Source organism: Saccopteryx leptura, chromosome 2 (genome assembly GCF_036850995.1).
Source record: "Saccopteryx leptura isolate mSacLep1 chromosome 2, mSacLep1_pri_phased_curated, whole genome shotgun sequence".
Taxonomy (NCBI): domain Eukaryota; kingdom Metazoa; phylum Chordata; class Mammalia; order Chiroptera; family Emballonuridae; genus Saccopteryx; species Saccopteryx leptura.
This window is the reverse complement of record NC_089504.1, coordinates 23,347,019-23,373,410: the sequence shown is the minus strand read 5'-3', so window position 1 is coordinate 23,373,410 and position 26,392 is coordinate 23,347,019. Positions and strand designations below refer to the sequence as shown.

General features: G+C 43.3%; 1 protein-coding gene across 1 annotated transcript; it reads right to left on the bottom strand.

The window, feature by feature from the left end:
• Positions 1–630: 630 nt before the first annotated feature.
• On the bottom strand, positions 631–26,392 carry PTGR1 (prostaglandin reductase 1). Its single transcript, XM_066367438.1, has 10 exons — positions 26,296–26,392; positions 24,915–25,030; positions 23,305–23,350; positions 21,376–21,432; positions 17,946–18,113; positions 14,105–14,222; positions 9,877–10,032; positions 7,688–7,796; positions 4,052–4,170; positions 631–887 (listed from the first exon to the last, which is right to left on the bottom strand). Exons 2-10 carry the CDS (start codon positions 25,018–25,020, stop codon positions 777–779), a joined length of 990 nt encoding a protein of 329 aa, XP_066223535.1. The 5' UTR covers positions 25,021–25,030; positions 26,296–26,392; the 3' UTR covers positions 631–776.

The window sequence follows — 26,392 nt, the reverse complement described above, 5'->3', positions numbered from 1 at the left end:
ACCCCTCCTCTTGGTGGCAGAACTGACCAACAGAATTAACATCTTTATGATGCTAACTGTTCCTGTCCAAAAGCATGGTACCCTTTCCTATGTTAAAGTCATTTGTGTTCCTCAGTAATGTTTTAAAGCTTTCTTCATAAAAATCTCACACATTTATATTAGCTTTATGTATATTCCCACATGCTTTCATCTTTGTAGCTGTTGTGAACAATAGATTTCTTTCCTTCGTCTGTCATGCTATTAGACTCACCTGCAAAGGAGCAGTGTGGGCTATTCCAAGAGCCCTGTGTATTAGCAATGATTATTTCTTGTATAATCAAAACAAAAAGGGTGGTAATCTTAGGACTTTAAAGTCATGAATTTCTGCAGGGAGGTAGCTACTAACATCGGGTACCTTGTATAGGCAGGCCTGTGCTGGTGTTTTAAATAAATGTCTAATATGTATATAAAGAAGATGGTACTATTCTTACTTTGCAGATGAAATAATTAGAAGCTCAAGGTCACAGAGGCAGTCAACTTTTAGACTTCAAATCCAGTATTTTCTACCATCACCCAGAAGGAACTGTAGTAGACAGTGAGGTGACTGGCTGTTGTTCACTATGAACTTTTCATTCTCTATTGCTAATTACATACTATTTAAATGCATTTTATTAGGTAGATCAAAGTTATTACAACCACTATTTCTTAAACAGTGAAGCTGGTATACATTTTTACTAAATACTTAAAAAGAAATAATTATCCAAATGATTTCCAGAGTTTACATGGCATTTTTTTTTTCACACTTTCACTATTGTTTTCCCCAAATTATCTCCTTTCAGCATTCCCATAAACGCAGCGGGCATGTTCTCAAATCCTTCAGTGATGTATTCTTGGTACTGGATTTTGCCCTGTATCAAAACAACAACAAATAGAATAGATTGACATCATATTCTAAATGATATACTCTTCTCGTAGCAAATTTGTCAGGTACGTCACAGGAGACAGAGAATCGAAAGCTGGAGGCCCTATGCTCTGTGAGCTAAAGGGGCATTTTGGGGCGTGACCCACACTCGCATGTATGTAACAGATTACAAAGTACACATAAGAATTTAATAATAGGCATCCACGTATAGAGTAACAATAGGAGAAATGTCACTAGGCAGTGATTAAGCAGTTACTAAGTAAATTATATGAAAAGTTGGATAGTGTAAGGCTCTCAGAAGAGGTGAAAAGTGGACGGAGAAAGGAGCTCCCCTTAGGGTGTTATCTGTGCTCCCCTTTTCAATGATGCAGCTTTGTCGCCTCTCTCTGACCCCCGAGGAGGCAGAGCCTGTCCAGGAAACGGAAATACCATGGCTCCTTAATGATCGGTCTTCCCTTCAAGCCAAGCTTTTTTTCATATGGGTTTGACATTCATTTAGGAGTCTGGGAGGGAAGTGTTCATTTAGAGAGGAAGCTCTTTCACTCCTATTCGACGACAAGGCACAGTCTACTAAGGGGAACTAATCACATTTTCAGGTGTTTTTTAAGGAGTCCTATGTGGAGACCTGAGTCACCGATACCATTTCCCCCCCTAATGTATTCCAGAGATGGTTCAGCACCCTGTATGGACATTTATGGAGGGGCCATTGGCTTGAGGGCACTCAACTAGTAGGGAAGCTGGGATTTGAACCCTTGGCTAAAGAGTCCACGCTCATTCCCGCTCATGAAGAGGCACAGAACCCGGAAAAGGTCAAAAGGTATAATGCAGTTTGAAGGTTAAAAAGTAGAGGGTGAATACCAATATTAAATGTTAATAACACAGGAATTGAGGTGTAGGATATAGGGTATATGGAAACTCTCTTTACTATCTGTGTGTGAATTTTCTGTAAATCTGAAACTATTCTAAAATGAAAAGTATATTTTTAAAAGGCAAGAGATGAGAAAAAAAAATAAGTAGATAAGAAATGAGGCCAATTCACTAATTACTTAAAACAAAACTATAATTACATTCACTTTGTTAGAGGGAGGTATTAGGGACACCAGCATGGTGGTTTCTTGTTGTCAGCTGTGACCATGGAAGCACTGGATTCAATCTCACCAACAGGGACAAAGAGGCTACACACTGGGAACTTAAAAATAATTCGGCTCTTCCCAACTTCCTGGAAAGAGCCCAGCCCAGTGCTCCAAGTGTTAGACTGGGAACAACGCCAACCTCTGGTGGTTGCCAGAGAAGCCGTCTATTTCTTTGAATGGGGAGATTGTCATAGAGCCAGGAACTAAAGTGTGATACCACTTTCCCCCTCTGAAAACTAAAACAATGCATCTTGGTTATTCAGAGGCCTATTGGCTAACACTCTACATGGTCTTGGTGGGAAAGTGCTCACTGCACAGGGCAAAGGGATGGGCTCCCTCCTCTGAGCTAGAGGCGTGGCTGTAAGAAGACTCGAACATAGGACCTGGAAGAGCCATGGCACAGAGATATGCCCCTCATTCATTCAACAATATTCATCAAAAGCCTACATTGATTCAGACACTATTCCAGGTGCTGAGACTACATCAGAAAACAAAATGCACGAATCCTACTGCCCACATACAGGTTGCTTCTCATGGGCTGAGAGACAGGCAATAAATTAATAAAGAATTGTGTATATATTATATTAAAAGATGATCATGGCTATGGATAAAAGATGAGGAGCAAGAATGAAAGGGAGGGGATTACAGTTTGAAATAGGGTCACAGTAAAGCTGCCTCATTCAAAAAGTGGTTGTTAGCAAAGAAGTGAAGGAAGTGGGAGAATTAAGCAGTAACAGAGGGGTGGAGAGGGAAGGGGAGGGACTGGGCAGAGTGAACGCAGTGAATAAACTACTGAGAAATGAAATTAGAGAGTTAATGGGGATAGATCGCAGACAGTTTTAAAAGTGTTATTCTAAGTGACATGGGGAGTTTTGCAGGGTTTTGAGAATTAGAATGACATGGTTTTTTGTGTTTTTTTTTGTATTTTTCTGAAGCTGGAAACAGGGAGAGACAGTCAGGCAGACTCCCGCATGCGCCCGACCGGGATCCACCCGGCACACCCACCAGGGGCGACGCTCTGCCATGACCAGAGCCACTCTAGCGCCTGGGGCAGAGGCCAAGGAGCCATCCCCAGCGCCCAGGCCATCTTTGCTCCAATGGAGCCTTGGCTGCGGGAGGGGAAGAGAGAGACAGAGAGGAAGGAGGGGTGGGGTGGAGAAGCAAATGGGTGCTTCTCCTATGTGCCCTGGCCAGGAATCGAACCCGGGTCCCCCGCACGCCAGGCCGACGCTCTACCGCTGAGCCAACCGGCCAGGGCCAGAATGACATGGTTTGATTTATGCTTTAAAAGAGCACTCTGGCTGCAGTGTTGGAAATTGTCTGTAAAGACACAATGGTGGCAGACCAGATAGAGGCTAACATGACATCCTAGAGAAGTGGTGGCCTGGACCAAAGTGGTAGCAATGGAGGTGGGAGGAGCGATCAGATTCTACATATATTTAGAAGCTAGAGCCACCAGAATTTCCCAACAGATTAGACATGGGTATGAGAGAAAGGAAGGAAACAAAGATGATTTCAAATTTTTTGAATTGAGCAACTAGACGGGTAGAACTGTCATCAGTGAGGTGGCGGGACCTATCTATGGAACGGGTTTGGCAGGAAAGATCAAAACATATTTCGTTTTCAACACATGAAGTCAAAGATGCGTGTCACACATCCAAGTGCAGCTGTCAAGCAGTCTAGAGCTCAGGGGAGAGGTGGAGGCAGGAGACAGACACATAGGAGCAATCAGCCTCCCAACATTTAAAGCCATGAGCTTGGAGAAGCTAACTGAGGGATGGACAGAGTGTGGACAGAGAAGAAGAGACCCAGTGACCCGTGAGAAAGCCTGACGTGCGGATTCAAGAAAGCATGTGAAGAGGAACTGCGGACAGTGAGTGCAGGCAACACTTGCAGGTATTTTGCTATAAGACAGGGAGCAGTGAGACATATTTGCAGTGGAAATCTGAAGTCTACAGCATCAGCAGGGAATGGGATCTAGTATACAACTGGAGGGAGTAGCTCTGGAGACCTTTACCTCTGAGACCCATTTCAGCAAGTCTTTCAGAGCCTTCTGCTTGACTTCCCCTTGCCAGCGGGTGACGATGAAGCCTTCCATGCGAAGCTGCTGGTAGATAACAACCTCGGGGGGTGGGCCTGTGAAGAGGAGGGCACATTTGGGTGACAGGGTCCAGGGAGGTGGCCATGGTGGAAGCAAACAGTACAAGTCACGTCACTGACTGTTCCCTTCCTGCTTCCCCTCCATTTCCTCCCCTCCTTTCTGATCCACAGGGCTGCCCACAAATCAACATGCACTCTGAGGTATGCAGAATAATGGCCCCCAAAGAGGTCCATATCCTAATTCCCAGGACCTCTGAAGATGTTAACCTTACATGGCAAAAGGGACTTTGCAGATGTGATTAAGAACTTGAGATGGGGAGATTATTGTGTAGTATATAGGTGGGCCCAATATAATCACAGGGGCCCTTGTAAGGGAAAGAGGGATGCAGAAATGTCAGGAAAAAATATGTGAGGATAGAAGCAGAGATCAGAAAGAAAGAGAGAGAGAGTTGATGATCTTACGCTGCTGGCTTTGAAGACAGAGGAAGGGGCCACAAGCCAAGAAATGCAGACAGCCTTTCGAGCTAGAAAAACCAAGGGAAGAGACTCTCTTCGGGACCCTTCAGGGGGAACACAGCCCTGCTGACTCATTAGAGTCAGCAGACCTCCAGAACTATAAGACAATAAATGTGCGTGGTTTTAAGACACTAAGTTTGCGGTAATTTGTTACTGCAGCGACAGGAAAGACTCTTCAAGTCCTTGCATAGGCCAGGCAGCCAGGGACGGGTCATCCTGGACATGCCAGAAGCAAGACCCACCAAAAACTTCCAAGATAGTCCTATGGAACAGAAGGAGGTTCTGAAGAGAACATGAAAACATTGCTACACTACTCAAGAATGAATACCCTCACACTCCCAATTCTTAGCCTGTTTTTCTCAATGGCTTAATGCATATGGCATAAACCCATCTCCTAGTCTGTACTCATGGAGATGCAAAACAACTCATGTCCACCCCTGGACTGAGAGCCAGCAAGAGAGAAGAGATCAAGGCTTAACAACTCCTATACCTGCCTCTGTTCTCACCATTTCAGAGTACCAAGCACTAGCCTGAACGATGGGTCTCACATTTTAACGTACATCAGAATCATGCACAGAGTCTTTCAAAAGAAATTTCTGGGGTCCTCCCCCAGTTTCTGGTTGTGGTTATGGAGTAGGCCCCAAGAATTGGCATTTCTAACCAGTTCCTAGGAGATGGCGGTACTGCTGGCCCTGGGGTCACACTTTGACAACCTGAGTCCAGAAAAAGCACAAGGCTATCCTGTAGCCTGTAAGGTAGTACTGTTCTGTGTGAGAGAGGACAGGCTGGATGGCTGCCTGACTTCTTCTCCTAAGGATCTTAAAGGACCAGAGACTGAGGGAACGACACCTGAACACAGTCTTACAAGTTTCAGGAAGTCCAATTCAGCGAGGACCGGAAGAGACAAGAGGAGTGGTAGAATCTATTTTCAGCATCTTTGAAACTGCCATCCCTCACACCTGTCGCTCCCTCTCCCTACTTTGAAGGAAGCAACATTAGCAGTCAGAAAAATAGGGCATCACCCTGAACTAAAAGAAACTGGGGCAAAAATGAGTGAGACATGAGAGTGACATCGGAGAATGACAAACCCAAAGTCTAGACTGGTGTCACAGAAAGAATGCTTCTTCAGAAGACCCACTCCAACCATATTTCTTTTGGGGTTATGGGTTGGAATTCTCATTTCCTCACCTTGGAAGAGGATGAAATAAGGTTCCTGGGCTTGTCCGCCCTGATGGGAATGTGGGTTTCTTTATTGAGAGCATAAAACAATGTGGCATTATAGTTGGGGCAAATGATTACTTGCCTCTGAGCTATCCTAACAGTGAAGTATGTTAGAATTTCTGGTGGGTCAGAATCATATCTGATTAAAATGGAATGGACAAGGCTAGCTGACATCTCCAAGACCTATATGAGCAGCTGAACTTCCAAATACTCATTGCTAAAAAAACTAGATCAAGTGACTGTATCCAAAATATTTGGCTACATCTACTTAGACTGTGGTCAAGAAAATGCATCCTGGAGCTTTGCTCAATTGGCAGGCAGGAGATTTCTCATGATTCTTAGTTAGCATCAAAGAAAAATATAGGGGGAAAAAAGTCCCTAGCAATAAGATTGCCAAGTGAGCCTGGAGTTTCCTTCTTGGAGACAGCAGTATCTCTGATTCTTCAAATTGTGTGTTGTTAACTAGCAGGGCTACAAAGTTTCATTCCCATCAGTCAAGCCCCTCATAGAATAAATAACCAGCTTATCTATAGTTGCCTAGGTCCTGATAATAATCTGGAAGATTCCTTTTTGTTCTCTCTCTCTCTTTTTTTTTTTTTTTTTTTGTACCACAGTAAATCTGTAATGCCACCAACAGCACAGACTTATTGTAGCAGAAAAGGAGTCTGTATGAGTTGTTCAGAAGACTTGTTTTTGTTTTGAGTCTGTGGCTAATAGGATTTAAAGAGCCTCTGGTCCTCTCAGTCATTCATCTCCCCCTCCGTAAAACAGGAGACATATATAATATCTTTCAGAGATGGGGATCGAATGAGTACAGTTCTCCAACTGACACTGCTTCACGGGTATGGAGGTCGGAGGGGGTGGTCTCAGCATAAGAGAGTGAAGAAGTGGGGGACGGAGGGCATGGCAGGGCATAGGAGAAACAAACAAGGACAATTAAGGAATGGCAGAAACGCATGCTCCTTTCCCTTTGTGTGGAAATTGTCAGTGTGATGAGGCCAGGAGGCCCTGCTGCTCTACGAAGCACCCCCCCCTTGGCTATATGAAGGAAATGACAGCCTGTGTTCCCCTTCACCTGCCTCAGGCCACCCTTCTACCCATACCCACACCTCCAACAGTATCCCAAATCTCCCGAAGAACCAGCCAGACAAAGGTGCTCTGTTTCTAAATTAAATCATGGCTGTCTTTTTCTAATTTTTCAGGAAGTAGGTAAAAACTAAAACTTGTAATAACAGGGGTTTGTTCCATAGTTTCAGATCCTATTACTTCTCTATATAGAAATATAAACTGATAAATATATATATATATATTTTTTGTATTTCTCTGAAGTTGGAAACGGGGAGGCAGACAGACTCCCGCATGCGCCCAACCGGGATCCACCTGGCACGCCCACCAGGAGGCGATGCTCTGCCCATCTTGGGGCGTCGCTCTGCCACAATCAGAGCCATTCTAGAGCCTGAGGCAGAGACCACAGAGCCATCCTCAGCACCCGGGCCAACTTTGCTCCAATGGAGCTTTGGCTGCAGGAGGGGAAGAGAGAGACAGAGAGGAAGGAGAGGGGGAGGGGTGGAGAAGCAGATTGGCGCTTCTCCTGTGTGCCCTGGCCGGGAATTGAACCCGGGACTCCCGCATGCCAGGCCGACGCTCTACCACTGAGCCAACTGGCCAGGGCCAAATACAATTTCATCAAGAATATCAAGAAGTCTTTTAAAATTTTGATAGTCACTAAAATCTTTTTAATGTTATGATGCCATATCTGTGAACCTTCTCTTTGTCTAGGCTTCCTGCATCTGTGACCAGTACATGAGCTTGTTACCTGGGGGAAGAGGGCGAGTACTGTTATATGTAGAGATGGCCCCACAGATAGCAATTCTTCCAAATTTCTTCATCTGGGGGATAACAACGTTTGAAAATTCTCCACCTACCTAAAGAAGACAAAAAACAAACAAATGAACAAAAACCTTAAATAATCTAAACACTTGAAGATTCAGGAAAATCATTAATTTACAATTATCATTTCAGATGACTTGTCTGAGCAGCAACAAAACTGATTGAATTAGCATAACAGTGCAGAAAATTGCATTTGGAAAGAGATTAGAAACTGGACATTTCCACTTTACATGGGAACATACCTTATATAACTTAAATAAACTTTATTATATTGTGAGGTTCTCTGATCCATTCAATTATGTCATTGCCTTAACCTAAAAGTTTGGAAAAGTGCTCAAATGGCAGATAAAGAACAAAGTTGGAGGACTCACATTTTCTAGTCTCAAAATTAACTACAGAGCTATTTTAATCAAGTCAGTATGAGAAAAGAAATATAGATCAATAGAACTAAATTGAGAGTCCACAAATCAACCCTTACATTTATGGTCACTTGGTTTCAATACAAGTGCCAATGCAGCTCAATAGGGACAAAACAGTCTTTTCAGCAAATGGTGTAGAACAACTGGATATCCACAGGGAAGAGAATGAAATTGGACTCTTTTCTTACATCTTAACTTAAAATGCATCAGAAGCCTAAATATAAGAGCTAAAAACTATAAATCACTTAGAAGAAAACAAGGGAGTAAATAAATCTTCATGACCTTGGGTAAGGTAAAGCATTAGACACGATACCAAAAGCCCAAGTGATAAAAGAAAAAATAAATTGGACCACCAAAATTGAAACATCGGTGCTTTAAAGGACACTATCAAGAAAGTGAAGACAATTTACAAAAAAAGAATAGGAGAAAAGATTTGTAAACCATATACAATGGATCCTCATTATTATTGGATCCCATATATGCAAATTGGACTACTTGCTAAAATTTATTTATAACCCCCAAATTTAACTATTCACAGGGTTTTCCTTGGTTATTTGCAGACACATACAGAGCAAGGAAAGAGATTCAAAGTTCTCAGCTAAGGTCAAATGAGGCTACTGCTCTGCCTTCCCTTTTCTGCTTTCTTGTGGAGATTATCCGAGGGTGAAGACAGTAGAGAACAGTGCAGTTTAGGTCAAGAAGCTCTGGCTCTGAAGCCGTTTGGGTGGGCTATGATCCCGACTCTGGGAGGATTGGTTAGTGGGCAGTATCTGATAAGGAACTTGTGTCCAGAATGCATAAAGAAGCCTTACAACTCAACAAATAATGCAGTTGAAAAATGAGCAAAGGATATGAACAGACATTTCTCCAAAGAAGATATACAAATGGCCAATAAGCACATGAAACGATGCTCAATATCATTAACCATTAAAGAAATGCAAATCAAGACCAAAATGAGATGATCATTTCAAACCCACGAGGATGGCGATAATCAAAATGACAGATCATAAGTTTTGGTGAGGGTTGTGGGGACATTGGAACCCTCAAACATTGTTAGTGAGAATGTCAGATAGTGCAACCATTTTGCAAAGGAGTTTGGCAGTGCCTCAAAATGTTAAAATGAAGTTCCATTTGACCCAGCAATTCCACTCATAGGTGTAGACCCCAAAGATATGAAAACATATATCCACACAAAAACTTGTACATGAATGTTTATAGTAGCATTATATAATAGTCAAAAAGTGGAAATAAGTCAAATGCCCATCAACTGATGAATGGATACATAAAATGTGATAAATCAATACAATAGAATATTATTTGGTGATAAAAAGGAATGAATCACTGATACACACTACAACATAGATGAACCTTGAAAACATGGTAAGTGTAAAGCCAGTCACAAAAGGCCACTTTTGGGGGGAAAGTAGGTAGTGACTGCTAATAAGTACAGTGTTTCTTTTCAGCATTGATAAAAATGTTCTAAAATTAATAGTGGTGACAGTTGTACAATTCTGTGAATACACTAAAAACCACTGAATTCTACATTTTAAATGGGTGAATTATATCACAATCAAGCTTTTGTTTTTTAAAGGAAGATGCACTTTCTTCATAGATTTTAGATGGAAACACCAGAAGTATAATCCCTTGTATAGTTACTTTGTTAGGAAATCAGATTGTAAATCTAATTTGTACTTACATTATCAAAATAACAATTATAACCATCAGGACAAGCTTTTTTCAACGTTTCTTCCAAAGACTTCACGGTCTTGTAGTTAAAGGCAACGTCAAAGCCAAACTTTTTAAGGTAGGCAACCTTTTCATCTGACCCTGCTGCTCCAACAACTTTGCAGCCCTAAGTGTGGGAAAAAAATGGAAACCATTTGTAAGTCACAAGCATAGACCAACTCCACTTCTGTGGGAGATGGGCTGTAAGCTGACAAAAATCCTTACAGCGCAGGGCTTAGTTCAAGACTAAGCTCTTCTCCAGCCTTCTAATACTAAGATCTTCCACACACCCTTATAATATGTACTAAGATCTTCTCAACACCCTTCTCAAAACTGAGCTTTTCCCCACACCCTTGACTGTGGCATGATGTGGGGTGGTGCACTCTTATGAGGAATCCCAGTTATGCCTCAGATAAGTGGCTTTGTATCAGAGACTTCCTTATTTGTATATTGGCTTAAAGGCTTTAATTGTCTACGCTATATAATAAAGCAAGACCGGGGGCTCTCACTCTGATCTTGCCATCAGCATTGCAGAGGCCTTCTGATCCCATCCTCTTTTCTCCGCGAGTCTATTTTCCTAATTCTGCGCCGTTCTCCCTCAGAACCTGGAATTACTAGCTGCGCTTGTTCGCGACACATCCCCCTAGTCTAGTATGGTCAGGTTCCCCTAGAACAACCTCCGAGATGATGAGCTACATATATGGGGACACCATGATGGACCAAAAGGTCCTGTAAGTGAAATTAGTCCCTGAACCAACCTACAACCCAAGAATAACTTCAGCTTGCCTCTGACTTCCCAATAGATCCTATATGTGGTCTGCAGTTCATTTCAACCTATTGCCTTGACAAGGTACTCATTTTTCCCCTCCTGTTTCTTTATTTTGGGAATTATCTTCCCTGGAAATGATTTGCATGCCATCTCTCGGTGTAGTCCTTTAGACTGTTATTTTGGCTCAGTTCTGGGCCTCTCATTTCATAGACAGTCCTTCTGCAACTGCCCCCTTGTGATTTTATTTGATCCAAAGCATTGGACTAGATACTGCTTAATCATAGAGGAACTGGAGAACATTCTGAAAGGCATTTTCAGGATGAGACTAGAGATTATATTGGCACACAAAAAGCAGCTCTTCAGAAAACTCTCTTATATTCTGACATATGGTGAAGACCAGAATATGAGCCACTGTGTACTCTGTGTGTGTGTGTGTGTGTGTGTGTCAGAGACAGACAGAGTCAAAGAGAGGGACAGATAGGGACAGACAGACAGGAAGGGAGAGAGATGAGAAACATCAATTCTTTGTTGCGGTTCCTTAGTTCATTGATTGATTTCTCATATGTGCCTTGACGGGGGGGGGGGGGGGACGGGGGGGGCTACAGCAGACTGAGTGACCCCTTGCTCGAGCCAGCGACTTTGGGCTCAAGCTGGTGAGCCTTGCTCAAACCAGATGATCCTGCGCTCAAGCTGGAGACCTTGGGGTCTCGAACCTGGGTCCTCCACATCCCAGTCCGATGCTCTATCTCAGGGGTCCCTAAACTACGGCCCGCGGGCCACATGTGGCCCCCTGAGGCCATTTATCCGCCCCCGCAGCACTTCCGGAAGGGGCACTTCTTTCATTGGTAGTCAGTGAGAGGAGCATAGTTCCCATTGAAATATTGGTCAGTTTGTTGATTTAAATTTACTTGTTCTTTATTTTAAATATTATATTTGTTCCCGTTTTGTTTTTTTACTTTAAAATAAGATATGTGCAGTGTGCATAGGGATTTGTTCATAGTTGTTTTTATAGTCCGACCCTCCAATGGTCTGAGGGACAGTGAACTGGCCCCCTGTGTAAAAAGTTTGGGGACCCCTGCTCTATCTATTGTGCCACCACCTGGTTAGGCCACTGTGTACTTTCAATTGAGGAGAGATCTGAGTTCACACATGCATCTGTACAAACAATGACTGCTATATACCTTTTCTATTCCTCCATGATTCAAGAAAAAAAAAAACACTCTTGCAAAAGCTCCATCCTTTGTCCTTTTTCCTTCTAGCCCTATAAACTCACAGGATGACTGCATTAACTCTTATGACCTCAGTGCCTCCCTCATGCAGGTGATTCCCTCATCTATGAACTCCAGCCCATGGCTCTGTCCTGGGTGACTTCCAAATCGGTATTTCCAATGGTCTTCACATGCATTGCCTGGAGGTACCTCGTAATCACAGTGTCTAAAACAATGTGTTTTTTTCCTTGCTTGTTATTTGTTGCTTCTCTTCTATTCTCTGTTGTAGCGAATTGTATCACCCAGTTACCTAAACCTGAGACATGTGGGTCATAGGAAATGTGCATTTCCCCTTTCTACCCACATCCAATTACCAGGTTTTAAATTTTTATTTATTTATTTTACCAAATATCTTTAAAAGCTGGCTCAGATTTCCAGTCAGTGCATCACAATCTTCCTCATAATTATTGTAAGAGCCTCCTAATTGGACTTCTGTCTCTAGTACTTTGTTCCTGTGAACTATGAACCAAGGACAAAAAGGCGTCTCTAAAATGCAGAACTAATCGTGCCTCTCCTTTAAGGATTTAAGTACCAACGTTTTAGTACAGTGGTCCCCAGGGCGGTTTCTAAAAGAATAGGTATAAGGGTAACTCAAATCAACTTTTTTTTTTTTGTATTTTTCTGAAGCTGGAAACGGGGAGAGACAGTCAGACAGATTCCCGCATGCGCCCGACCGGGATCCACCCGGCACACCCACCAGGGGGCGACGCTCTGCCCACCAGGGGGCGATGCTCTGCCCCTCCGGGGCGTCGCTCTGTTGCGACCAGAGCCACTCTAGCGCCTGGGGCAGAGGCCAAGGAGCCATCCCCAGCGCCGGGGCCATTTTTGCTCCAATGGAGCCTCGCTGTGGGAGGGGGGTGGGGAAGAGAGAGACAGAGAGGAAGGAGAGGGGGAAGGGTGGAGAAGCAGATGGGCGCTTCTCCTGTGTGCCCTGGCTGGGAATCGAACCAGGGATCCCTTGCATACCAGGCCGACGCTCTACCACTGAGCCAACCGGCCAGGGCCCATATCAACTTTTGAAATAAATATCCTTTATACTTTAAAGAAAACATTTAACATGTGATAATTGAAAATATTACTAATTCATTTTGTAAGTCTAGTGTAACCCAAAGCTAAACACTGATAAGTTCAAAACAAACAAACAAAAGAAACCAAAAACCTTTAAACCAAACTTATCGATAAATATAAATACAAAAATTCTACGTAAAATGTAATCAAATAAAATTCAAAGGTACAAATCTATAATATACCATAGGTAACTAAAGCTATAATGGTTCAATACTGGAAAACTAATGTAAGTCATTAACTGCAAAGTTAACCTGATAAATGCTGAAGTGACATTTGATAATATTCAACATCTATTCCTATTTATTTATTTACTTTTAAATAAGTTCTTCCTGCAACCTCTATGGTAGCTTCATCTCTGATTTGTATTCCAAGCTCCCATCAGCACTGGAGACCAGCCCGAATCCTTGGTTGTAGCCTTGTATTCATCTGTATTCTACTTAACTCTTTTCCTAGCAACTAGGTCCTGAATTCTGCATCCCAGCCTCTGGCAAAGGAGCAGCTAAGCCAGATCACCTTGGGACATTCCTACCATGTGACACCTCCTGACCGTGCCTGAGATCCCTGCTGCCTGTCACCATCACATCAGATCTCTCGAACACAGACACCTGCCCAGATCAGAGCCCACGTTTCCATGCTCTAGGCGCCTCCCAGGAGTTAGTTCCCAAGCATGGCCCCACTGCTCTGGACTGACTGCAGTAGCCTCTGCAGTGCCGCCATGGGGGTGATGACTCTCGGTTGGCTGATCTCAACTCCCTCCTTCTATTGTTAGGGGCAATCATAAGGAGAGGAGAGAAGATGTAACAAGAAACATTCAGTAAAAACTATCAAACTAGTTACTGCTTACAAACTCACCAGTCTGGACAGAGGCCATTTATGACTTGATAGCTACCATGTTGTCAAATAATGTTCAGGTCATCTTTGTTACCCCGGTTTCCTCATTCCCCCACTTCTCAATCTTTCCCAATCCGCAACTGCTAAGCAAGCTCCACCAAACTGGCTCTGAGACTGGGGAAGGTCTGCCAGGCTTACTGCTGCACCCCCGGTGCACGTGGAGGGCGCAGAGGGAGTGCTTGCTCCTGGAGGAAGCCACTTACCTTGAGCTTAGCGATCTGCCCCACAACAGAGCCCACGGCTCCTGCTGCTGCGTTAACCAGGACTGTTTCTCCACTCTTTGCACCGCAGATGTCGAGTAGGCCAAAGTAGGCTGTTAGGCTGAGAAAAGAAAATTAAGGATATGTGGATAGTCTTGTTGCTTTCTCCTGTAACTCATTCAGAGAGACCCCAAAGACCTTCTCAGCAGACCGCTGCCATGGGTCTAGGTAAAGGAAAACAATAGGAAATGAATATGACTAACGGTCCCCCTCTTCTTTCCCTCCCTCTCCCCCAAACAGAAATAAAGATGATGGAAACTAGGGCGGAATGGAGAGTTGGCTGGAAGGCCAACCAGGTCAAGTCTTGGGGTATAAGAAAATAGGTCCTCCTTAAGCTTTGGGGATCCAAGGATAGAGAACGTGTTCCTCATTCCCATCTAAATCCTAGGGATGTCGTAAGCTTCATGGGGACAGCCTCCATGTCATCATGGTGCCATTGCCACAGAGCAGACATAGGCATGAGGGGGTCAGAGAGAAACACCTTGAGTTTCCCATGGCTCCAGAGCAGTAGGGAAGACCTTCTGAAACTTCCTCATCTCACCCCAAGTGGGATGTTGAAGTTAGCTTGCAGGAGAAGAACTACTAGGCCTGCAGAGATGCAGCTCAGACAGCGCTGATGGGGAGGGGGTGAAGAAAGCACCACACTCGGCGGATTGCCAGCTTGGAAAAAAGCAGGATAAAGACCCAATGGGAAAAGTTACTCTGTGAGCACGAGACCAGCCTAAGCCTCAAGACAAGTCAAGCTCAAGAAGGTGTTGTCTCCCTTCTACTGACACTGAACTTGCATTCGCTATGGGGGCTTTGCATCATCCCTAAGAAGATAAAGGAAATCCTGAGCTTGAAACCTGAAATAATGTGAGAAATCACTGAGGTTTTAGTTTCCTACACCAGCCAAAATGAGGGCTTGAAATAGACATAAAATACAACAGTAGAAACATTTTTAAGTTAAATTTTGCATCCCTGAGTCTGAGCCAATAAAATCTGTACCCATTATGGTGACTGTTAAGCCACTTTCAAAATTTTAGACAAATTCATGTAGTTATTTCCATACAAAACAGGAACGACATGTTGGCATAACATAAGCTCACTCAGCCTCTATGCTTGGGGGTCCATGGGAGTTGAGCATTGAAGGGAAGGCAGTGGAATACTTTTTCTAAGGACCAAAATATCTAATAATCCCTTAACCCAGTGGGGTTTTTTTTCCCCCAGAAAACAGATGGCATACCTCCTGCCTCAGAATCACCTGGACTCTAGAGTGTTTATTAGAAATTTAGATTCCCAAACCCTACCCCAGACCCACTGATTCAGAAATACTGGGATGTGGAAATGTGAATTTTAATAAGACTCCAGGTGATTCTTCAGAATGCTGGTGCCTGAGAACCACCCCGCCTTAATGAACGCTGACCAGAGTGCTGGGCTGTGGGCCTGACCCTAAGAGAAGCAGAGGGTAATTTTTTTATTGTGCCATCCCACCCATGACAGCCAGAACCACCCTTTCCCCAGGCTGCCTTGTAGGTATTTCCACTGTCAGCTTTCAGTTAGACATATTGACCTGAAATACCCACAGCCTTTCCCAAACACCACCTCTTTTTAAAAAATAAAACAAAGATAATATGGAGAAGCCAACAGTAAAGAAATTCTAGAAGGAAATTTAAGATACACTTTACACTAAGCAAGACTTCATGGAATCAACAGGCTGGCCAGCGAAACACAGGAATTGTTCCAACTCAAGTGAGGAAAGAGAGAGAGGTCCTACTGAAGGCACATCGGAATACTTTGCGGGGATGTTAAATGTGTGGAGTTCGGATAACTGAAAGACTCCCTTATGTTTTAAAGTTTAATTTTTCTCATAGTCCACGGCAGAAGTCTCAGCATTCTTGAAGGGCTGACCTATCCCATTGGTAAGTGGCTCAAAATGGCAGGAATTCTCAAAGGATGGGTGGCTGTGTCACCAGAGGAGGCTAGAAGCAGGCGTGGCATAACTCCTCCCCCTCGGTCAGTCACTAAGAACAACTGGTCTAAAGTTGATCAGAGTAACAGGGCACTCCTTGGAACAGGTCAATAGGAAATACACATAAAGGAATAAATTATCCTCTGGTTTAGGAGTCAAGATCTAATATTTTGCAAATTACTTTCTCCCCAACTAAGTCCCAGGAGACTTGCTCTTAGGTTTTCTCGTGTCTGCCTTCTCTGATGTGCTCAGACACCTGCTCGCTGCTTACAGAAGGAGGTGTGGGATCGCGAGGCGGAAGGAAAGGCTCTCATTAGCAGAGGGTGCAGGGCAGGCAGGAAAGACCGGAAAGTGCAGTAATTCTGTACATTAGTGGCCCTTAATTTAATGTAACAAGGTATTAAGCATCCTCTAATTTCACAGTGATGTCTCTCGGCTATGGCAACTGGGAGTAGTTCTAATTCTGAGTGGAATTTGACCTCAGGCTTTATGGGACTGGTTTTTGTTAGAGGCAGATCTCATGTGAAGGTGTATATTTTCACTTTATTTTTTAAAATTCTTTAAAATATGAAAAGAAAGAGGGAGGGAGAGAGAGAGGGAGAGAGAGAGAGAGAGAGAGAGAGAGGGAGAGAAAAGAAAGGATCACACAATGTAATGAAAGAATAGAAATAAATGAATCCCAGGCTAGAAAAGTTCTGGGGACTCCAAAAGGAATCCAACCGTCTTTGCTTCCCGGGGGCAGAAAAGGAAAGGTGAGGTCCGAAGTGCAGCCGGAACCTGGAGAGCAGACACAGGGTGAACGGACTAGGAGGCTTCCTGAGGGACAGGAAGAACGTGCTGAGGCTTAGAGACACCTGAGGGTCTTAAATCTGTGCCAAGCCGAGAGATGGCACAACCATACCTGTGACACATCTTCGTTATTTAAAGCTCAGGTTCCCTCGCCCCTCAGGAAACACAGAAGTGTACAGGGAGAGGTGAGGGAGGACCCAGATACAGAAAAGCCAAGGTAGATTGAATTCTTTCCCTTTTTAAATTCTGAAATGGAGGCAGAGCTGAGTGAGGAGTGAAGCTAAGATCCTCCCAGGGTCACAGAAGCTGGTGCATTTGTTAACATTTGCCAGTTGCTTGAGAAGGATCATACCCCATGATGCTTCTCACCTCCACTTCTTTGTTTTTGTTTTTTTGTTTTTGCTTTTTTTGAGAGAGACAGACAGACAGACAGGACATAAAGACAGGGCGAGAGATGAGAAGTATCAACTAGTAGTTGCGGCACCTTAGTTATTCATTGATTGCTTTCTCATACGTGCCTTAACGGGGGCGGGAGGGAGGGCTTCAGCTGTGCCAATGACCCCTTGCTCAAGCCAGCAACCTTGGACTCAAGCCAGCGACCTTGGGCTTCAGGCCAGTGACCTTTTGGCTCAAGCCAGTGGCCATGGAGTCATGTCTATGATCTCATGCTCAAGCCAGCAACCCACACTCAAGCTGGTGAGCCCACGCTCAAGCCAGATGAGCCTGCGATCAAGCGGGTGACCCCAGGGTTTTGAACTTGGGACCTCAGAGTTCCATGCTGATGTTCTATACACTGTGCCACCACCTGGTCAGACCACTTCCTCTTTGTATCAGTGTCTCTGACCTGATTTTTCCTGTTTCCTTGAGTCTTAAGGCTAACTCTATCCCAGCCCACTCTTTTTCCCTTTTCAGTCCCACCACCTTCTCTAATCAGCCCTGAACCTATAATGTCTTATTTCTTCTTATTGACCAAGTTCTGGACAAACAACTTGGAAATCCAGAATGTCGAGCATTGAGACAAACGACACATACCCGCAAACTCACCCTGGCATACCAACTGTTCCCAGCGCCAAAGACAGAGGTAATGTATTTGGCCACTCTACAGGCAGGTTTTCCAGTTCTTTTCCATCAGAAATGGAGTGTGTTGTCCAGCCCGAAGAAGCCAGTACAATAGTTCCTGTTGGGAAGGCTGAGTTTTTACTTTCCACAACTCTGAAAGGTGAAGCACATTGAGACATGTGAAACCTCCTGCCCTTGAAGAGAGTCAGGATGCTGCGTGGCTGGTGTACACAAAGAGCACCAGGGTCGATATTCCAGGAATGAATACCCTACTCTCATCTCCCCATTTTAATCCTTAGCCATTGCTCTCTCCTCCTAGAGAACAAAATATGGGTCATCAGAGAGAAACTCTCTCAACTGGTCCAGGATCCGTCCCTGTCCTAACCCACTTCTCAACTGGTCCAGGATCTGTCCCTGTCCTAACCCACTTCTCTTCTCTCTAAGCAAGAGGTGTCCATTCTCTGTCTCCAGGTGCCCCGAACACCAGCTGCTTCTGTTCTTCAGGGGTCACCCTCCATTCCTCAGCCCTTTCTCTCTCCTGAATCTTTAGTAGCATTCTCCTCTCTGCTGTCCCTTCCTCTCAGAGTATAAGTATGCGCAACTCCGCCATTTTACCTTCTCATTTTCTCCCCACCTCCTCCCTTTCTCTTCTTCACCCCCACCCCCCATTTACTTGATAACCCAGTGCAATACCCCAACTACTCCACCAAGGTCACCACAACCCCCTGATGGCAAAATCCAGTAGATACTCTTCATTCATTATTCATTATCTGACTTTACCTTTCTACTGTTTTCAATGCACTGGGTCACTCCAAATGCTTCCCCACTGGTTTCTAGTTCTTCAGGCTTTTGATCTCTCCCCCTCTAAGCTGCTCCTTTGTTGTCTCATTAGCTGATTCCCTTTCTCCCATCGTCTCCACTCTTACTGTTCTTTACTCTTTCCCCCTCCCAGATCATAAAGTTATACAACATAAATTTATTTTAAAAAAATGTAAACTATATAAAATAAAAATACCAGTTCTAATTCTGTAAAACAAAGATAACTTGTAATAGTTTGGTGTATTTTATGGCAGTCTTGATATATTCTTAAGTGTGCAGAAATGTATTCACATAACAGAAGTAAACTTTTGTAACCTAATTTTTCTCTCTCAACATTATACTCATCTATATAACTTATACTTTTTCTCATGTTAATAAGAATCCTTCAAAAACTGTAATAAATTTAATTATTTCTCCAATATTAGACAGTTAGACTATTTCCACCACTTTTTCCTAATGTAAATATTACTTCAATTCAAATTTGTAAACAAGATTTTTATTATTTTTTAGGCAGTATTCCTTTAAAGAAATTACTAGGTTAAAGAGTATTAAAACATTTGTAGCTGTTGCTGTATATTGCCAAATCACTTTCTAGAAGGTTATGCCAATTTTTGTTTCTATGCTCAACTTATGAGATTATTATAACAACATTTCCATCACTGAGTATTATGTAAAAACAAAAACAAAAACTTTGACAATTCAGCAAACACAAATACATGTTCATTTCTTTGATTATTAGCAAGAAATGTATAAGACCTACTGAAAAAAAAACCACTTGATAGGCCATAACACAAAAATGGATAAGGGGAGAGGTGTGACTTGTACTTGGAGAGAAATATTGTAAAAATAGCAGTTTTCTGTAAATGAAAATATAAAGTCATTCAAGTCCTAATAAAATTCTAAGTAAGATTTCAATAAATGGTATAACTGGCTTGTTATTTGGGCGTAAAGTAAACACTTCACTCTTTATTCCAAAATAAAAAATAAAAGGACTCAAAGATTTAAATGTGAAAATTTAAAGTATAAAATACTGGAAGGAAACATAAATATTTTAGTCATTTTGGAGGGGAAGATGCCTCTCATCATACAAAGAAATCAAGAAGCCATAATTACAAATATTAATATTGTTATCTCATAAAATGTTTCAACTATAATTGGAGACAGTAGAAAGATAAAGATGAACAAAGACCCAACTATTTGCGAAAGCAGTATTCCTAACAGAAAAGAAGCTTTTGCAAATCAATATAAAAGATGCAAAGACCTAAAGGAAAAGGACATAAACAAATAATTCACAGAAGAACTTTATCATAATTTACATAAAGAATGTCAACATCACTAATAATGAAAGAAATGCAAATTAAACGAAGCATGAAGTATCAACATATTCATCTCACACTGTCAAGATTGACAGTAAGCAGTGGCCATATAGAAGTGTGGCACACAGGTCTTTAATATGATATTGGTAGGCATGCATACCCATACAGTCATTTCGAAGAACAATTTATAGTCAACTCTTCAAAATAAAGGTGTGCATCTCCTTTGAGCTAGAATTTATACTTCTGGAAATTTAATGTAAAACAATATTTATCAAAGTGGGCAAAAAATACATAGATACACACATATAAGTGCATACATATTCCTTGCAAAATTATTTATAGTAAAAAAATTAGAAACAGTTATCAATAGTGGATTAATTCAATAGCAGATAACAATGACATAATTTGAAGCCATTAAAAGATAGGTAGTACGTAGATTTATATACTACCAACAAAGAATATCCATAGCATATTGAGAAAAAGCAATTTGCTGAAGGGCATTTAGTACCATTTAAAAAAAAATACAAATATTAGTATGTGTACTGAATAATTTTTGAAATTATAATACATTAACAACAGTCACCTCTAAGGTTAAGATGATGGGAGAACTTTCAGTTTCCATGATATAAATATTTAATTTTTACAAAATAATTACAAACTGGACAAGGACAATTATTTTTTTAGTAATTAAAAGTAAATATAGCACAGTGAAGTTGAAATGATGACAATTTCACAGCCTTCCCTCCCCTCCCATTAGTCAGGAAAAGGGCTGAGTTTCCAAGTTGCTTTGACGATCAAACAATGAGCGAACCACAAAGGCCAGGGGTAGTCAACCTTTTTATACCTACCGCCCACTTTTGTATCTCTGTTAGTAGTAACATTTTCTAACCGCCCACCGGTTCCACAGTAATGGTGATTTATAAAGTGGGGAAGTAACTTTACTTTATAAAATTTATAAAGCAGAGTTACAGCAAGTTAAAGCATATAATAATAATTACTTACCGAGTATTTTATATCAGATTTTCGCTAAGTTTGGCAGAATAAATCTTCATAAAACAACTTACTCTAGTTAAATCTATCTTTTTACTTTTACTTTGGTTGGTCCACTACCGCCCACCATGAAAGCTGGAACGCCCACTAGTGGGAGGGCGGTAGGGACCAGGTTGACTACCACTGACAAAGGCTGACAAAATTGTGAGGACAATGGACAGAGACAGGGCCCAGCAGAAGGTAAAGGGGAGAGATATTTTCGGAGCACTGGAACACAGGGAAATAACTACCTGGCCACCTGTTGCCCCATCATCATATCACCCTCCTTCAATCTGTTGGCCGCCAACCTGAAACCAAACAAAACAAAGCCATGCTTAATACATCAGAGTGTCTGGGGAAAACTGTCTTGGGTTTCAAGCCAAGTGGAAAAAACACTGGGAAGTGTGTGCAGAAATGAAACTTAGATACATGAGGGCGGGCAGTACAACTGGGTGAACTGTAGAAGGAAATCGGTCACAGGTAGTTCCGCGCTGTGACCCCCAAAGAAGCTTTCTGATCATATTTTTCTATGAAAAGAACATGAGAAATTTACCATCATGCTCAGTTGTGGGTAAGTTTCTACCAATGACTTTAAAAACATAACCCAGGCATCACTGGGTACTTGTTCTCCCAAACACTGGCTGTGATACTGTGATTTATAAAAAATATAGATACCTATTTGGTCTATGTCCTCATTTCTGGTACAGAGCTCTTAAAACTCTTGAAATTGCCTAAGTGGTTAGGAGCATTAAAGTTGTCTTTTGTTTTGCGAACGGGGTGATTTTTGGAAAGATTGTTCACCTAAGGCTGAGGAGTCACAACTCTCACGCCAACTCCACACATACCCTTTAGCTCCCGAAACGAGAGAGGAGCTGGGGGTTGAATCATTAACCCACGGCCAATGAGTTAATCAATCATGTCTATGCAAGGAAGCGTACCTAAAAGTCCCAAAGGGCAGTGTTCAGAGAGCTTCTGTGTCGCTGAGCACCTGGGGAGCGCATGGAAGCTCTGAGCCCTGTCCCCACACCTCGCCCCATGCACCTCTTCCATCTGGCTGTCTCTGATACAGCCTTTCATAACAAACCAGCGACCTAGTGAGTAAACTGGATTCCTGAGTTCTGAGCAGGTCTAGCCAACCAAGGAGGGTGTTGTTAGAACCCCCGCTCTATCGCCGGTTGGTCAGATGCACAGGGAACACCTTGGACTTGCAATTGGCGCCTTAAAAGGGGGTGGACAGTCTTGTGGGACAGAACCTTTCATCTGTGAGTCACTGTCAGAATTGAGTTGAATTGTAGGCACCCAGCTGGCCTCTTAGCTTTGAATCTCTGTCAATCAGCTAGGAAAAAAAAAATCACTTAAAGGAAAAGTGACTATATTAATTACTTAGACAAAAAATTACTGAGGAGTCTGTGGCCTATGAAGGCTTTTATTCCCTCCCCTCCCAGAGTATTCACTGAATATACAGTTTGAGTCAATTGCAGATGACCTAAATTAAAAGACTGCAGGTAAATAAAAGGCAAAAAAAAAAAAAATCTAATTTTAGTCTTAACATTTTCCTCTACTCAAATTATTTGCCAGTAGTGAAGCGGATGATTCACTGGAGATTGGCTTCTTTTTTCTTTTCACTTTGCGGGAAGCGATGCTGGGGAGCAGTGAGAGGCGAACTGCAGACACTGAGACAGGAGGTGACCGTACAGTCAAGGGGCAGGGAAATCCCTCCCCAGGCTTCTCTGACTGCCTGCAAAAGCACCCACACATCCCATCACTGACACTGCGCGGGAAGAATGGGGGGGAGGGGATGACTGTTTTGAATCAGCTGGACATTTTATTTTATTTTTTTATTTATTTATTTTTTTTAAAAGAAGACCCTTTCTTTTTTTCTTTTTTTTTCTTTTTTTTCAATTTTTTATTTATTCATTTTAGAGAGGAGAGGGAAAGACAGAGAGAGAGAGAGAGAGAGAGAGAGAGAAGGGTGTAGGAGCTGGAAGCATCAACTCCCATATGTGCCTTGACCAGGCAAGCCCAGGGTTTTGAACCAGCGACCTCAGCATTTCCAGGTCGACACTTTATCCACTGCGCCACCACAGGTCAGGCATCAGCTGGACATTTTAAAAGATGAACTACTGTCAAATAGGGTTATACGCTACACGATATAAGAATTGTTAGGAGGGAAGTAATACCTCATGTAAGGATCCACGGTGAGGAACAAAGCTTCCAGCAGGACCTCTACAAAAGAAAGCATTCCAGAGGCGATTAGACAGTTGTTCTTCATCATCGTCACCATCATCATCATATTTACTCAGAACTCCATGCTTTTCCAAGATTATTTCATCTGCTATTTTCTTTTCTTTTTTCTTTCTTTTTAGTTTTGTTTTTCAAGTTTTTGACCGAGAGGAGGGGAGATAGTGAGACAGACTCTCACATGCACCCTAACCGGGATCCATCTGGCAACCCCTTTCTGGGGCTGTTGCTGAAATCAACTGAACTATTTTTAGCACCTAAAGCTGATACTTGGACCAACTAAGTTATCCTCAGCACCAGGAGCCGATGCTTGAACCAATCGAGCCACTCGCTGTGAGAGCGTAAGAGGGAGAGAGGGGAGAGAAGGAGGGGGAAAGAAGCAGATGGTCGTTTCTCTCGTGTGCTCTGACCAGGAATTGAACCCATGACATCCATACACTAGGCTGACACTCTATCCACTGGGCCAAGAGGAGCCAACCAGCCAGAGCCTCATCTGCTATTTTCAACAATTATCGTTTCTATTTTATTTAGGTTTAATAACTTGCCCAGGGCCATATTTTATAACCACAGTTACAGTGCTTACACAGTGTTTCCTGACCAGTTCCAGTTAGTATTAAAGACTGTGCACGTCGCTAGACTGACCTGTAAGTACACATTCTCTGGAATTTTAAAGCTGGGTCCTGCCCAGTTTAGATGGGACTGATAACTTTGCCATGCTATTTGACTGTATGCCTTTTTTGCAAACTTATCTACCTGTAAACACCCCTTATAGACACTCCTTAGAACCTACTCTACAAAGCTAATTCTCAAACATGTTATAAAGTGTGTTGCCATTTCTCCCCTTCAGGTATCTTTAAGTTCTACCCAACCTTTCACTTCCTCTAAGTAGATAGGAGGCTCCTCAGTGAAGGAAGAGGGTTTCCTCCTCTTTGTCTCCTCACAAGGATAGTCTGAGCTCTGCACACAGACTGTCTCTACCACCTGTCATCATCGGGCTTACCCGGACAGAGAGGAAATCCTCGCATGGTCTGGTCAAAGTCACGAAGAATAACACACCCAAGCACGAGTGTCAGTTACCAAGGAGGAAGAGGGATTTTTCAACATGACATCGAGGCTTCACACAGAGGACTTGGGAAAAGTCTCTGTGGCAGATTGCAAAATGGCCACCAATACCTCCCATCTCTATGTGGGGGCCTCTTTGCCACTCTTCCCAACAAGAAGTCTCTTTCCCTCTCCTTGATCTGAGCTTGGCTATGTGACTTGCTTTGACAAGTTCCCTAGCAAACATAATACAGATAGAGGTTTCAAAAGTACTTGCACATTGAGGCTTGCTAACTTTTGTTGCTCTAGATTCAGGAGACAACTATGACAGTAAAGAGCTCAAGCTAGCCTGCTAGAAAGGCCACAACAGAGGAAAACTGAGGCCACAGAGTTGCATACTAATATATGATTGTTGTTTCAAGTCACTAAGTTTTGGGGGCAGTTTGTTATGTAGCAAAGACTGACCGATACAGTCTCTTTCCACTCAAACCATTTGATTATGACTTACCTCCATTTTTTAAGGGTGGGAGTTCAACTGTCTTTATCTCAAAGTCACCACTTTTAGGTTGGCCTTCAAAGTGCTTCTTCAAGGTCCAGTTCTTAGCACGAACCATCTTGAAGCGCCTAGAACACAGTAAATGTCATGAAGTGACTGGATTGTGATGGCTCCCTAGCCATTGTACTGAGGCCAGACAACAGGGTCTACTTCTCATCATGATCACTTAGCATCAGTCACATTTATTTAGTATTCACTATGTTTTTGTTGCTGTGCTAAGCACTTCCTATGCATCATCTCATTTTATCCGCATAACTTCCCTATAAGATAGGCATTAGTATCTTAAGTGTAAAATTTACAGTGTACAGTGTACAGAAGAGAAAAATGAGGCTTCCAGGAAAAATGTGACCCAACACAGAAATTCTTCCCAGCCATCGCTAGGATACTGAAGAGCTACCTGGTATGCAAATACTCCGTTTCTCGCCTCCCATGAAGAGAATCCTAAGAAAGAGCGTTCAACACAAAGAACTGACTCCGAAGTCCACGCACATCTTTCAAATGCAGAGCCGCGCGTTCTAAGACTACGTAGTTTCAGGAACACTTGAGCACCACCGGGTGGCGCTGCTGCTCCGCCCCATTTTTAGGCGCCAGTTTTCCTTGGCACCAAACGAGGAATCGAGGATTTGTTTGGATTGATTTAAATTTGCCCCCACACAAAACCGACAGATGATTCCCGCTGCTCTGAATCTGGCCTCTGCCCATCACCGGTCCGGGACACTTGTGGCCTGGAGGGGCCACTTGGTATTGCAAGTGGAGCGGTGGGAGAGGTCCGACCCACGGGACCTGCTGTTCCTCCCTGGGTCTTTCCCCAAAATGCTGGCCGCTGAGAATTCTAAATTCGCCATCGTCCAGGAGCCCCTCGGAAAGGGCTGGGCCGCAGAGGCGGGCGCGGTTCAGGGAGCGTCCCACCGACCTGAGCAAGGGGCCTGATGCTGTGCCCAGTTCAGGCGCACCGGCCCCAGGCTCCCACCTGCTCGCCCCGCGCGTACCCGAGCCCACTAAGGAGCTCCGACGCCCGTCTTTCCTTCTCCTCCCACATCTGTCCTAGTTTTGCAGCCCCGCAAGTTCCTCGCCCAATCCCTTCCCGGGAGCAGGCAGCTAAGTGGTGCAGCCGAAAGTCGATCCAGGCCAGCCCTTCGCTCCAGCACCAGTTTTCAACTCTTCAAGAACTAGCGCGGACCGGAGGCATCCGAACAGGTTTCCTCCCAGCCAGAGACCCGGAGGATATGCAGCAAAAGAGAGGGGGAGAGCAACGCGCGAACGCTCCGCTAAGGGGATCTAGAAACTCAGCAGGAGGAAAAAGTGGGACCGGGCTGGGGGAATCTCTACTTACGAGAGTCCGCAGGTGCCACTACCTAGAAAAGGGGGTTGAGATGACTCAGCGGGAGGAACCGGGCTGGGATTTATGTACCCTTCCAGAGAGGGTGGGA